This window comes from Pezoporus flaviventris, unplaced genomic scaffold (assembly GCF_033815535.1).
Source record: "Pezoporus flaviventris isolate CSIRO_AGI_PZ_B2104156 unplaced genomic scaffold, CSIRO_AGI_Pfla_v1 ptg000031l, whole genome shotgun sequence".
Lineage (NCBI taxonomy): Eukaryota > Metazoa > Chordata > Aves > Psittaciformes > Psittacidae > Pezoporus > Pezoporus flaviventris.
The window spans coordinates 23631469-23647189 of record NW_026892579.1 but is presented as its reverse complement, the minus strand read 5'-3'; the positions used below and the strand labels follow the sequence as shown (position 1 = coordinate 23647189).

The following is a 15721-nucleotide window of genomic DNA, read 5'->3' as shown; positions in this document are numbered from 1 at the left end:
ATCAGGTCTGTGCAGTCAAGGACAAGGAACTACCCTTCATAGCTCTGTCTTCATTAGTAAGTGGAATGGCCCAGTAGGAACAGATTTAGAGTGAAAAATGTTGAAAAAAAGTTGAAAAAAAGTGAAAAAACTCCAGATGTTTTGAGGTACCTTCAGACTAGCTGTAATCTGATGAATGCCGGTTTTTAACTGGAATATGTTAGTGGGCCCTGGTTCACACTTTCCATGGTGCAGTGTGTGTTAATTATGAGTGTTTGGGAGGTTTTCTTTCTGTGTCTTCCTGATCCAAATTCAAGTGCTATTATAGATGACCCACATGACTCAGTCCTATTAGTGTTGTGTTTTTATGTTCTCATGTCATGTTATGCTGTGCACTCATTGTTGTAGTTCCTGTCCATGGTGATACAGAAATTAAAGCACAGAAAAAAGCTATTTCTAATACTTAAGTATTACATTACTAGCCTGTTCCATACCCAGTCTCACAGAACTGGTCAACAATTTAATAAAAATTACAGCTATATGCTACTTCTTTTAACAGCTATTTGTAGAAGGAATTGCAGAGTTTACTACATATTGAAATATCAACAGATTGCGTTTTTAATTTTTCCCTTTAAGGTGTTATCTAAGGAACAAATTATGGCTTTTGGCACAAAGACTGCAAAAACATTCACTTTAACAGCAGAAAATTCCTGGGCTCCTTTGGCATGTATACTTGTATTCTACGTTGATGAGCTTGGAGTGGTTGTAAATGATGCGCTCACTGTCCCCATTCAGCCTGTGTTGGATGACAAGGTAACTGTGTTGAACTTGAGTCTGAGACCATGTTTTTATCTATCTATTGCATGGTAAACAGTATTTTAGATCATAGGTTTGTAAATGTAAAAAATTCCTCATAGAGGATCTAATCTGAGGTTTGTGTCCTTGGAAAGACTTCTGATAATGCCAGTGCAGTTAGGGTCCAGCTGTTGCGTATCTGAAAGAAATTTCTACTAGCCCTATGTTTTCCACATAAACAGCATCTCGTTTTATATTTAATAGTTTGGTCAGTTACTGAGCCATAGGTTGCTCTGGCAAATATAGTGGAAAGGTACTTATAAGTCCTCTAAGTGTGGAACTATGAACATTGATGAAGACTGTCTTCTAGCCAGGCAGTGGTCACATTGTATGTGGTATGTCATCAGTGGGTGTGACCAGTGCTTGTGTTTTGTGTGACTGTATGTACTTTAACTCAAAAGTGCATGAGGAAGAGTGGGAAAATTACTACTGCAGCAATGAATTGATTTTTCCAGCTTACATATCAGGGTGAGATTTGATTCTTTGTGCAAATAGAAGCCTCACTGTGACATTTTACAGGTGAGACTGCTCAAAGGCTCTTCATGGGTTCAGGTTCTTCCTCCCCCATGGAAACTTTAATGCTTCTAACCAGACATTGGTAGGGAGGCTGTTTGCCTTACTTCTGCATGAAAAATTTATCCATTCACTTCATGATTTATCCAAACTCAGGTTATGAGCATTGTTCTCACAAGATAAGGAAGTGTAAAGGCAGGATGGTGAGAGGGCTGCAGACACACCTTTGTTGATTATGGCTATTATGTACCACTGTCTGAAGAATCTGAGCAAACAGAAAACAAGATAATTTAGTTGAAATTTGGGGTAGATGCAGGAAGGTATTGTTAATGTGGAAGGCATAACAATTTGGTTCAGTCTTCTGCAAACAAATTGAAAACTTTTCACTGATTGAAGTGTTCACAGATAAGATTACATTATGTTTTTAGCAATGAGGCAAAGTTTGATCTGATACCAGTTTGTTTAGATGTAGTTTTTGGATGAAAAACATAATCCTAGTGTATATACAGAGAGGATGAACAGTTGAGACAATAAATTGTGAGAATTTAATATTAACCTTACTGTATTTTCTATATTTCACTGAATGGAGAAAAAAATGTAAGATAAGGAAAGCTACTTTCTCAAAGGCTTTCAAATTTTGAGCTTTCTCCATTTTGCCATTTCAACACTAGCCCCTGAAATTAACTCAGGACTGTGGAAAGCTACTTTCTCTGTAATGCGTAGCCTTGCCAAGCATTTTATTTCTGCAAATGAGTTGGTAAAATCGAATATACAGAGCTGCAGTGCCACAGTTTACCTAGAAACAAACCGTTTTTTCTGTGTGAATCAGTCTGATGACCATTTACAGTGAAGCGCACATGGAGCTAATCCCATTTATGTTGTCAACATTAATGTGTTTGCTGTTGCTCTGCGATTTTCATACTGAATGTGCTTGGAAGATACCGCTACACAGATTTATCAGAGGAAAGGTATGATGGGGCTGTAGATTCAGACATCTATAAATTCATGTATTTACATGTAGAGTCAGGATTTGGTTGCTTAAGCACAGACATCTAGTGTCTTCAAAGAGGCCACTGAGTATTCAAGGTGTCATCATGGGATGAATGGGCATTTCAAAGGTCCTATGGCGGACCTGTCCCTTTCTGGAATGGGAGCTGAGGGTCAGACAGTGTGCCGTGGGACATCCCAAGTGGTTCCAGATGTCTTGAGGTGACCGAGTCTCATCTCTGTATCTGAGTTAGGTGTCTGAACTCAGTTTACAGAAAAACAGTTGCCCCAAAAGAGAGTGTGGTTTTAAGCTACTCTTCCTGGACTCCTGAAGCCTGCTCCAGAAGGAAAAGTTATGTGTCATTTGGCAGCACCACTGGATATGTCTTGGATACCTTTGAACATCTCAAATGGCACTGTCAGTGTTTATGTAACTGAATCCCACCCACAGCCAGTATTGTCAGTGGAGCCGGTAGGACTGTTTTTTTTGACCACCACTTGGATTTTCTGCTTTATGGTGAGCCAAAGTGCTTTCTAGCCTCCATTATCTCTTTTAACTGTGTGATGGGAGCTTAAAAACTGAACTGAAACGTGGACAACTAAATGTAAGTAACTTAAGTGTGGAGTTGAATTCCACCTCAAGTGTTTGTAGTAGGGGTGTTTTGATGAAGGAAAATAGTAAAACTGTTTATTTCAAACAGAAATTCTGCACTGTCATCTGCTGTAGTGGCGATGAGGTGTATTAGAAATAATTTAAGTAGATCACTCTTCCTCTCTTCAGTACCCTGGGGAAGGCTGGAGCTGTATTATTCTGTTTCCTTCTTCATTACCCATGCACTTATTATTTATACCCTTTTCTGTATTGATTTCACTGTGGAACACTTGTAATCTTTGAAAGCTGAATAATCCTCCCCAAGTAACCTTTCCCTAAAGATATTACATGCAGTGTTGTGCATTGATAAACTGCAGATGTGTTTCTTTTACTGTCCTCAGCTGTAGAAACTGGTGTATCCTTGTGCCTGAAGAGATTGGTTCTTGTATTCTAAAAGCTGGTTGAAATGACAGTGGATCCTGATGCTGACTTCCCACCAGTCCAAGGAGCTGGTGTGTTAACAGAGCAGGAGAGCAAAATGAGTGCTGTAGTATTTTCTCAAAGGTCCTAGGAAAAGCAAATCCAGAGTCTTAATTATAGCAAATTAAGCTAAGAAAATGCTTAGTGGCTGTAAATATCAGTGTATAATTTAAACCAGTGCTGTTTTTTACCTTTTTCTAGATTAAAATCTCTTGGAGCAAGGATAAGGTCAAGCCATCTGAGAAAGTCTCCCTTAAAATCAGTACAACAGAACCAGGATCAGTAATTGGACTTGCAGTCGTTGATAAAAGTGCAAAGCTTCTAGGAGAAGCTAGTGACATAACAGAAGATTCTGTAAGTGAATGAGAGAAAAGGTTTCATTATTGTGTGTTTGAAAGATATATGTTTATGGAAAAGTTTCAGTTTATGTTCTGAACGAGTAATATTCTTTGGGCAGGATTTTTAGTAAGTATTTTTTTAGTTTTGCAAGTAGTTTAGCAACATAAGTGGAAAAGACAGTAAGGCATACAAAGTGATAACCCCAGCATTTCTAATTCCAACTAATATTTGATTGTTTTTATGTTGAGAAACTGGTCTGTTAACACTTGGCAGTTCCTTCATTCAGGAAAGAGAAAAAAGAAAAAACTCCTAATGGTTTGTTCTTTGTGCTCTTTAAAATTAGCAATATGAAATAAAGAAATAATTTTATTTTTTGAAGAATAAATTACTCATCTTTTTGAATTCCCTTTATTTGCAGAAGCTCTAGTGCATCAACAATTTGGGAGAGCTTGCAATATGCGTCATTTCTAAAGTGCTCAAATGACATGGCCTAAGTGCCATAGAATATCAGTGGGCTGTAGGCTCCTATTTTAGGCTTATATAGTCTTGGTCACTCTTCCATTGATTACGAAACCTTTGCAGGCAAATCTGCTTCATCCTGTCACAGATTCTTTTCTGTTTACCAAGGAGAGCTAAGCAAGCTGATGCTTAAGGCATAGCTCTATGAATTAGCACCTACAACAGTGAAAGTTCTGAAAAATGTGAATTTGCATTCACTCTTTGGATGATTTTGGTTTTTTTTGTCTTAGGTGTTCCATGAGCTCAATTTATACAGCACAGTGCAATATTTCCCCCTGGTCAGAGGTTCTTTTGGTGTCTTTCAGGTACTTGTTAATTTTTCTATTTTAATTCTAAGCTGGGGTGTTTTACTGCTTAGTGATTTGCAAATCGCTGCTTAGAAGTAAATGCCCTTTTTGAAGTTTGAGATTGTAGACAATATACTGTTTTCATGGCTTATATGAGTTTTAAATTGAGAAATTTATCAATAATCTGAATGCAAAGAAATATGTTTATACTTTCATAAATACAGATTGCTTTGTGCTTGATATTGCCTTCCCTCTGAAAAGTTTTCAGGTATTAAATGCAATACTCAGATGATCTCAGTTTTCTCGGTTCCTTGCTTTAGTTCTGTAATTGCTTTATGACTTTATTTTCTTAAAAAGAAATAAAAAAAAAAGGAAAATAGATAAGCACTGCTGATGTCCTGAATGTCCTGTATTGAGATATACTGTATAAATTTTATCCAGAAATGCAGCCTTTGGGTATCAACTGATGCAATTCTTGAGGAGGATAAGGAGCATTTTCTTTGTAAGTAATAAAAATAAATTAGCCAAATCTAATTTACTTAGTGGGGAAGGAGGTCTGTGGGTTAGAGCCCCTATTAGGTCTTCTTGCAGTACTGTGTACAGGCTGCATCCAGCCTTACAAACTATTACCATTTCCAAGGCTCAAGACATACAAAATGCATAGGACTACTATGTAAAAAACTTACTTTTTGCTGCTGTCCTGAGCACCACTACTCCTTCAAGGCCTGAGGGTGGACAGAGTTCTTGTTTGCAGTTCCAGCTGATACGTGCTGCAGTGGTTTGTCATGTGTAGGCATATTACACCAGTTCCATAAGCACTCCAGGAAGGTCAGGTAGAAATTTAAGCTTGTGTGAAACTTTTTTTATTAAACCCCCAAAAACCCAAGCAAGAAAAAATAAATAGTTCCTAATGTGATGGGAGTAGTGTTACCATGTGTAACAAAGGTATAGATTATAATCCAAACACTGTATTAATTTGACTTTTATTAATTCTACTAATTTGATTTTTGTTAAACCTAGATATTTGTAAGTAGGATAGTCATTTTTTGTTTTGTAGATGGTGGAATGATACCCATAGAGGATGGTTTCGGTGATGATATGCCAGTATCTAAAAATGGACCTCCTGATTTCAGCAATCTCTATGTGCGGACACATTTTCCAGAGACTTGGCTTTGGATCGACACTAAAACTAGGTATGAGCTTAGAAGCAAACGGAAACTGATTTACATTTCCCGTTGTTGTTTTGTAGTTTAGCGTTCTGCACTAGTGCTGAAGAGGATAGCTTTAAAATGTAGTATTACTTATATTCTGCTACCACCTAGAGGCCACAAGTGAGATTGGAGACCCACCGCATGGGGTGTTTCACAACTGCACAAAATAGGACAGTGCCTGACTGAGGGCCTTGTAGTTTCAGTAGAAACTAAATAAAAGCCCTGGCGACAAAAGAAACTCTCATCCCTTTACAGATGGGGAGATAACAGATAGAGAGACCCAGTCTTTTTCTCTACAGTACATGAGAAGATGGTGATTAGCCCAGAAAGGGAAACCTGTTCCTGTCTGCACCTAATTCAGTCAGCAATTCAAACTGTCAAATGATGGTGAAATCTGACCTGTGTTGTGCAGCACAAGTTTCATATTCTTTCACAGTTGAGATGTTCAGGAAGAAACCTTCATCTGGGATTGTTTTAAAGGAAAAAGTAAAAATTGATTACATGTAATGTGATTAAATGTAATTACCTTCAATACATGTAATTTAAAATAGTTTAATTTTTTTAAATCATTTTGATTCCATCACATTTTTTTTTAAATAATTAGGAAAAGAAGAACAGTTAATCAGCAGCTTTTCCTGCCAAGAGTTTGGACTTAATTTTTGATGCATTTTAAACATTTGTGTTCACTTACTGGTGTCTGTAAATGGATGCTTTTGAAAGTCTCTACCCTTTTGCCATCAGATCAGACACGGACACCACAATGGAAGTCACTGTACCTGATACCATCACATCCTGGGTAGCCAGTGCTTTTGTGATGTCTGAAAACAGCGGGCTTGGAGTGACAACTGCTCCTGTGGAGGTACCTTAGCACTAGACAATTCTCCTTTAAATGCTGGTAACACTGTAGGTTATTACTGGATGCTCTATTTTAGTTCGAACAGCAGCTATCTCCTTATACTTAGTAAAGCGACTGAGAAGCCATGTGTATTCAAACTGTAAAGAAAACATTATGACTGAAGACATAGGTGATACTGTATCTGCCTCCCCTTCCTGCTCATGTAAATTTCTCAGACGCACAGATGCTTGTGTGCCCGTTTGTGTTGGAGCAGTTGTTTTATTAGAGCACTCTCAGGATATGCCATTTTCATACTTAGAAGCAGAGATTGACTGTCTGAGGATAGTGTGTTTCCATGTTTTCTTGGCTCTGCCAAGAGGGCTTTCCATGAGTTGATAGTACATGCAGGGACGTTTGTACAGACTAGCTGGGAGGAGGTGGCTGGGATGGGAGAGGCTGGAAGGATCATGCCATTGTGCTGCTCTGCTAACACTTACCCAGGAGGGAGGATGGGAGGATTCTGCTCTTGCTTTAATTTATCTGTCAAAACCAGTCTTGGACTAAACACAGGTGTTACTTTTTGGGTGACTTAGCTTGAGGAGCACAATGGACACTGAGAGCCAGTGGTGGGATGAGATGCTTCTTGCTGCCAAGTTCCTGTCTTCTGAGGCTCTTGTGTTTCCAGGTGTTCAAGGAGTTTAGTGATTTAAGCTAAATTCATCCCTTCTCAGCACTAACATCAGGTTAGATCTCTAACCTGAGATTCCCCACATACACCTGCAGTTGTCCTAGGATCACTCTATATTTATGGAAACAGCTACTTAGAGTTATTTAGCCTGTTTAAAATAGGAATTACTTATGAAAGTGTCATTTAGCTAGTATTTTACGTATGTTGCGTGATCATCTGAAGGTAGTTATATCCTTCTATTCATTATGTAAAGACCTAGAGAAACTATATTTCTGAGACAACTCCACTTCAGTGCCTAATGTTAGAGAGGTTGAAACTGCACTACTGGGTCATAGATTACCAGCTTCATGCCAGGACTAGTGCAGGCATAGACTGGAGACAGGCATTTACCCATTTCAGTTCTATTCCCCTCAAATTCTTGGGGAGAGGCAACTTTTGGGATCCAAACTGAGATCTAGGTACAGATTTCATAGTTGACTGTTACACCAGACACAGAACATACGCTTTGAACATCCTGATCGTAACTTCACCACAGAATTTGGAGCCTGACCTGGATTTTGCAGCTAAGGCTCCTTTGAGACTGGAATCATGATTCTCATTTCTTTCACTCGGCTTGGCAGAGATGGGAGAGAAAGAGGAATAGTTTTATGATTCAAACAGTATGAAAATATATCCTTGGCATCTCATCCTCAAACTTGAGAAGACTGAAAGTAGAACAGATGTTGAGATTTTAAACTATAATCACACACATGCACTGTTCAGTAATTCACCCACATTGGGATGTTTAGATTGAGCTTGTAGTTCCATATGGCTGAAACATGTTAATCAGTACCATACAGAGAAGCAAACAAAAGAAATGCATGAAAACTGCAACAGGGAAATAAACAAGTGACATCCGTGTGCTTAATATAGTTTACTGCTTGGCATCTTGTTTTTATTAGACTTCTACTACACAGTGTGTCAATAATTTTGCTCTATCATATTTTGTTGTAATATACAGGAATATTCCTGAGTGTAAAACTTTAGGATTGCAAGAGTGTTAAAGATAAGCAAAACAAAAAAAAAAGACAAAGAAAATAGCTACATAGGGAAAATCTCAACTAAGAAGTAGCCAAAAATTTTCCATCAGAATTTCTCTTATGTCTGATATCTAAAGAAGTTTTTGACACTGAAAGCTTTAGCAAACTACTTTTCAAAGCTTTAAAAAGAAAACATTGGACTATTTGCCAGCTAGAAAGAAAGCTGAGGGTTTCTGGATCTGAAACTCAAAACACTTGGAAGAATTCTTTTAATGAAAACCAACCATTTTTAGTTGACATTTCAGTAATAAAGGATATTATGCTTCAGCCATTCGTATTTTATAGATGTTCATAAACAGTGAAATTCTGATACCATTGAGCTTGATGAGAGCTTACCACTGGCTTCTTAGAGCCAAGACTTAATCCAAAAATCTCTGTTCACAGATAAAAGTAACTGATTTCTGATATGTTCCTGCAGTTTTAATTAAGAAGAGATGTATTTTTAGAAGTACAACTAAAGAGCTTATACCAAAATTAGTTTTACAAAATAACACATAATTCTGAAGTGTCGGTGAATTACAGAATTTAGACGAGTTAGTGATTTTGTATTCCAGCATGTATATTGACATGGAGATAGGGCAGCTGACAGGTTCTTGATCATCCATTACTTTAGCAGACAAAACAGTTCACAGTTAACCTTAATGTGGTCTCAGGACAGATCACAGCTTCCAGTTTTGCCAGATGATAGGCTTTTGGTCCTAGCAGCTCTCACCTGAATGGCACCCACAAAGGTTCAAATGACCACAGGCATCTTTGTCTTGTGCTTGAGCTCTGCAGCAATACATTTTCTTAACTGTAGCATACAAGCAAACATGTTCTGTCATCTGAATTTTAAAGTGATCAGAAGACAAGTTGTGTAGTCATTTTCTTTCTAGTATCTGATTGTAGGGGTTCACTGCTGATTTTGTTTTGCAGCTAGAAGCTTTTCAACCGTTCTTCATTTTCCTGAACCTTCCATACTCTGTCATCAGAGGAGAGCAGTTCATTTTGGAAGTGAACATCTTTAATTATTTAAAAGAGGAAGCTGAGGTAAAATAACTGTCTTTTTGTACTTGAATATTACTAAACACTGCAGGGTTTTCATCACTGGCGGAGACCATGTCTTTCTTTTGTGAGATGATATTTTCATCAGTGTGCAGGCCATAAAACTATTTCTCTATACACAAAAAAAGTTAGCAGCTTCTGAAAGCAGTTTTTAAAAATTAATGCTTTGTATTGCAAATGTTGTGTATTTACAGGTTACTGTGATCCTGGATATGAATGATGCTTTTGAAATCATTCTAACATCCAATGAAATAAATGCAACCGAAAATCAACAGTCTGTGTCTGTACCAAGTGAAGATGGGAAAACTGTTCAATTCCCAATCAAACCAAAACAGCTGGGAGAGATTCCCATCAAAGTGACAGCAATATCATCTGCTGCTTCTGATGCTATCATCCAGAAAGTTTTAGTAAAGGTAAACAGTCTGCAGCTTGGCTTGTTCTTGAAATAAATTGTTTCCTAAAATAGACAACAGAGTGCAGCAAAAAGGCTGCACTTGTTTACCTTTACTTGTCTGCACTTTACTTGTCTGCCTCTTGCTCTTTAAGGTTGGTTTCAGGTCAGGTGGCTCTAAGTAGAAAACATTACTTTTTAAATAATTTCTCCTTTAAAATTCTTTAGATCCCCTTCCACAAATGAACACATAGACCAGTTCTACAGCAGAGTGTGTGTCAAATGCTTCTGAAAGCAAGGTGAAACTTACTTGTGCATCAGAGAACTCCTGGTACTACAGCTAGCTTAATAATCTGTGGAGAGCGAACCAGATAACTGTGTTGTAGATAAGTGCAAACAATTTTTCCATATACCTGGCTTTAGTTCAAAGCCTATTTTATATGAACGTTCTTTTATTTTGCTGTTGATGAAAATTTAGTCCCCAGATGTTCTAATAAAGCAGAAACTGGTAAGACTTGCCTAACTTTAGACATCTGATTCATGTTAGACTCTATTTCAGTGGAAGGTGGTAAATATTTGTACATCTCATCCTTAAAACAAATGCTTAAGGCCATAGAATTGGAGAATGATCAGGGTTGAAAGGAAGTAGACCAACCTTCCTGCTCATGGCAGGATCAGCTACAGCAGGAATCTTAGAACTCCGCACAGTCAGGTTTTTAATGTTCCCAAGAAGAGGGCCTTCACAGCATCCCTGGGCACCTTTTTGTTTCAACATCCTCACAGTCAAAAAAGTATCCTTTTATTTGGGTGCATTGCCTTCTATTCTGCTTCTGGGCACCACAGGGAGGAGCCTAGCTCCGTCTTTTTTGCACCCTTCCCTTCAGGTATTTATACACATTGATGGTATTCCCCTGAGCCTTCTCTTCTCCAGGCTGAACAGGGACAGCTCTTGCAGCCTCTCCTTAGACCACTTACAACCACTAAGCTGCAGGGTTGTGAGCTGTTTTCAGGTGGAGCCACTTACTGCCCTTTCTGTTGAAGTTCAGTTGTTGTGTGAAGTGAATAAAAGCCTGTTATACTAGGAAAGAAACCCATTTATTTTCCCTGTCTCAAGGACAGTTTTTCTCAAGGAAACATTGTAGAATCATAGACTGGTTTTGGTTGGAAAGGACCTGAAAGACCATCTAGTTCCAACCCTCCTGCCGTGGGCATGGACACCTTCCACTAGACCTGGTTGCTAAACCTGGCCTTGAACACTTCCAGGGATGGGGCAGCCACAACTTCTCCAGGAAACCTGTTCCAGTGTGTCACCACCCTCACAGTGAAAAATTTTTTCCTATCAAATCTAAGCCTACCCTATTTCAGTTTAAAGCCATTCCTCTTTGTCCTGTCGCTATATGCCCTTGTAAGAAGTCCATCTCCAGATTTCTTATCACCCCCCTTTAGGTACTGGAACCTGCTCTCAGTTCTCCCCTGCGCCTTCTGTTCTCCAGGCTTAACAAGCCCAAATCTCTCAGCCTGTCTTCACAGGAGAGGTGCTCCATTCCTCTGATCATCTTTGTGACCCTCCTCTGCACTTGCTTGAGCAGGTCCACATCCTTCTTATGCTGGGGAACCCAGACCTGAAAGCAGTACTCTAGGATTTTGCATGCATGAGGAAATGAAACCTTTCTGGTCATGTACCTTACTTCAGTTTTAAGTCCTCCTTTTGTGTAACAGCCTGTAGAATTGCAAACAGCATGAAAGGTACCACCTCCAGCCTTGACATGTGCTTGGCCACGGAGCCAAGCATGGAGCTCTCTGGAATCAGAGATGCCGTCATTGATTTTGCAGGTGCATTTTTGTCATTGACACGTGGTCTTGAGAAGCAAATAGTGCAGGTAGGTCTTTAATTGGGCAGGCCAATAGCTTAGGTTCTGGATGTGTTAGTAAGCAGCACAAAATACCTGACATTGTTTTTAGATCCTTCAGTGCGGTAAGCACCCAACTCCTATCCTAATACAATGATCTTGTCTTTATTTTAATAGGCTGAAGGATTGGAACAGACGTATTCTCAGACAGTCCTTTTGGATTTGACTGGGAATAAGCCACGATCAGTGTCAAAAACTTTGGATTTCACTTTTCCTTCTGATGTTGTAAGTGGCAGTGAGAGAGTGCAGGTCACTGCTGTTGGTAAGGATTACCTTATTCCTTTTCCATCTTTATTATTTACTGGTCAGCTATATTTTTTTAATAGTTTTTTGCCCACTAGGCTTTTGTTGAACCCAGTTTCTAACGTGTATGTTCATAATCCAGCTGCTGTCATCTTCTGCATTGCAGGTGTAGGTGGTCTTTAAAGAACAGAGCAGTTGCTAGTAGTAACTAGAAGTAATAAACTCTGTCAAGTATAGCAGAAAGGGTGGTGTCTAATAACCTGAGCTATCCTTGCAGGATTTGCTAGAGCTTCCAGGGACCCTTGCAAGATTTTGCCCAGAAAGGCTGTTGCTTTATAGGTTTTTAGGGAACTACATTTATTTTTATTTAAGTGATATTAATAGGCTGAATCATTAATTAAAAATAATTTAACATCATGCATTAGACTAAGAATAGGAAGACCTTATGGATGGAGTGTGTTATTTCTTTATTTAATTTACAATATTATGGTATTGCTATCCATTTTCAGAGTTACAGAGGGAGTCAGAGTTCAATAAGGAAGGTCCTGCAAAGCTTGCTAGTATCCTTTTTTAGTTCTGCTTGTCTTAATGGTGGCTGTTTGAAATTACCCCATAGTTGGAATGTAAGTAGGCACAAAGCAGATCAGAAGATGAAGTATGTTTTCTACCTGTTTAGTGGTGTTTAGTACAAAAGTTCTTAATGTTGCATATTTTCTTCCAGTTTAGATGTTACCACCCTTTATGTGTGAGGTATGCATTTATTTGCAATAAGCTTTAATTTATTTTAATGACATTTTATATTTCAGGTGATTTACTTGGGCCTTCTATCAACGGTTTGTCGTCATTGATTAAGATGCCTTATGGCTGTGGTGAACAAAATATGATCAATTTTGCTCCAAATGTTTATGTTTTGCAATACCTGACTAAAACCAGGCAGCTGAGAGAGGATATTAAATCAAAAGCTGTATCATTTATGAGAAAAGGTCTGTATGCTTAAAAGACAGGTGTTAGATTTTTAAGAATTTTCACTAGTAAAAAGATATCTGTGACTCTGTATTTGGTATTTGAAATACTGCTCTATTGGTGTCATGAGAACTAGAAGAAAAGCCCATCTTCTCTTTATTTTCCTTTTCTGAGCTGACAGAGCAAATGGTTTTGTTTAGAAAGACAAGTCTGCTCAGAAAAAAACACATTGTTTTTATATAGTTACTTTTTTTCAGAGGAAAAATGTATTCTAGAAGCTTTTGGAGCAAGTCCAGAGGAGGGCCATGAGGATGATCAGGGGGCTGGAGCACCTTCCATATAAAGATAAGCTGAGAAACTTGGGGCTGTTCAGCCCGGAGAAGGCGGCATGGAGACCTCATAGCAGCCTTCCAGTATCTGAAGGAGGATTACAAGAATGTCAGGGAGGGACTCTTCATCAGGGACTGTAGTGATAGGACAAGTAATGGGTTTAAACTTAAGCAGGGGAATTTCAGGTTAGATACAAGGAAGACATTCTTTACTGTGAGGGTGGTGAGGCACTGGAATGGGTTGCCTAATGAAGTTGTAAATTCTCCATCCCTGGCCCATGTTCAAGGCCAGGTTGAGCAGAGCCTTAAGGGGGTGACATAGTCTAATGTGAGGTGGTCCTGCCCGTGGCAGAGGATTTGGAACTAGATGATCTTAAGGTCCTGTCCAACCATAACTATTCTATGATTCTAAGGTAATTCATATGGATTTTCTAGGTGGTTGTTTCTTCTCCTTTTAAAAAAACGTGTGAGCAAACAATTCTTGAGGCACAGAGGTTGAAAATTAGTGGGCAGAGTGAACCATATTTATCCTATGTACGTATCTGTCTTCAGTGACACCAACCTATCCTGCCGTGTCCTTGCAGAGACCAAGGCGTGTTGGTTGTTCTTGTGGCTGGCTTTTGCCCACCCAAGTTTTAGATTTGGTCAGAAGTAAACTCAGTGTTGGAAATCAAAAGTTGGAAAATTTTAGTTGGAAATTGTTGAATATTTTAATTGTGAAATACTGCAGGGCATCACAGAGTGTGGAGAATATAGTTAAACTATGCTTCTCTGTGCCTTTTGGATCAGTGTCTTAACTCCAGTATATCACTCTCCCATTGTCATTCTGCATGCCAAGAGCCGGGTTCATAGAGAGAGACCATCATGTGAGCTACACCCCTACTGAGCCACTATGATGACATTTTTAAATGTTGTCTACTCCCTTTAAGTCTTTGGCTTTTTTTATGTTTATTTTTTAAGTTGTTGACATTTGCCTTGGAAAAGACACAGCTCAAAAATAAATTTTCCTTTCATCAAGATCCCAATTTTCTGTCAAAAGCAGTTAAATGATTTTTTTAAACCTTTCCTACTACATGCTCTAGTTGAAAATTAAGGTGTTGGGGAAAAGATGTGCTATGTAAAAAGCTACTCTGAAGTTTGTAAGCAATCTACCTCTTTGAAGCCTGAGTTTTGTTACCATAAAATTATGAAGTTTTCCAGTAACATATTTATTAGTTATTTCAAATCAACTGAAAAGTCTAGGATTAAATATCACTTATATACAAAGCATCATGTTACTTAACTTGTTCCTGAGGCCTTGAATTTAGGTGCATGCTTTTAACACTGTTAGACAAAACAGTAAGTACGCTGACATATTTGTAATCTGAAGAGACACAGTCTAAAAAATACTGGTTGTTTTTTAGTTTTTTGTAACAATTTTATTTTTTGCACTGATTTTTTTAAAAAGTTGAACTTTATCTGTAGTTTGAGATGTAACTTTTATAAGCTCTGTTTTTGAAAGGATTGTCATGAAGTTCAATCTAAAACAGACTTTATTTCACCTGTTAGAATTCAGTAAATATTTGAAAAAGGGACCTCAGAATGTGAAGTAAATATAATTAGTTTTAAGGCTAAATGCTTGTGAGAAGAAGGGATCATACAGGTAGCAGAGACTGCTGTATGTTCTTCTTTTATCAGTTTTTATTTGCTTAGAACAAAGGCAAAGCAAAAGAAAAGTTGCCTTTAAAAAAAAACAAACAACCCTTCAGTTGTGAGAATGACAGATCCTGTCTTGAAATCACTTCTTTAGAAATAAAAAAAATCCTGGTCAGCCTGAAAACTTTGGTGCTAGACCTGAAGCAAACAATGAATTTGAGCAGTATTTCCAAGCTATTTGAAATTTGAGACCCTCTAGTCTTTCACGTATTTCTGAAGTCCTTTCCATCCTGATGCACTCCTCTTTCAGCCTTGTTCAGCAAGCCTCCTACATCTCTTGGGTTCCAGCCAGTCCTCCGGGACTACTAGTGTACATCTTCATAATAGGATCCTTCTTTTCCTTGCCTTTCCACTTGTATGTGTTGACATTTGAAGTATCATTTTTCATATCTGATTGAGTGCCCACTGGAACAAACACAGTAGTTCACAGCCCCCAGATCTCGTTTCCAGCATTTCTACAGACTCCCCTGTGGCAGATGCATGTGTATTGAGAGACTTCTGTGAGACTGCAGTGGGGCTGGGGTTAAGAAAAAAACAACCATACTGTAGGAAATAGCTGAATGATCACTCCATTCTTCCTCTGGTTCTGCTCATCTTTCTTATGCCTCCCAATCTTAATAAATTATGAGATAATTTTTTCCCTATGTAAGGGCCACTCAGCAGTCTTTGTTAAGCAGGCTGCTGGTCTTTGTTCAGTGCTTTTACACTACCAAACGGGTGGTGATAATAATACTTATTGCTATGTATTGCCCCTTCTGCTAAGAAGCAGAAAAAGCTCAGTT

At 38.4% G+C, this 15721-nt stretch overlaps 1 protein-coding gene across 1 annotated transcript in view; it reads left to right on the top strand.

Annotated features, from left to right (window-relative positions):
• Positions 1–15721, top strand: part of CD109 (CD109 molecule) — a 78885-nt gene that overhangs the window by 37699 nt on the left and 25465 nt on the right. The window contains exons 14-23 of the mRNA XM_061460463.1: positions 616–792; positions 3608–3760; positions 4495–4569; positions 4993–5053; positions 5609–5744; positions 6504–6621; positions 9280–9393; positions 9603–9821; positions 11827–11971; positions 12759–12935. Of these exons, the coding sequence (XP_061316447.1) occupies positions 616–792; positions 3608–3760; positions 4495–4569; positions 4993–5053; positions 5609–5744; positions 6504–6621; positions 9280–9393; positions 9603–9821; positions 11827–11971; positions 12759–12935 (1375 nt within the window). The remainder of the gene's footprint in view (positions 1–615; positions 793–3607; positions 3761–4494; positions 4570–4992; positions 5054–5608; positions 5745–6503; positions 6622–9279; positions 9394–9602; positions 9822–11826; positions 11972–12758; positions 12936–15721) is intronic.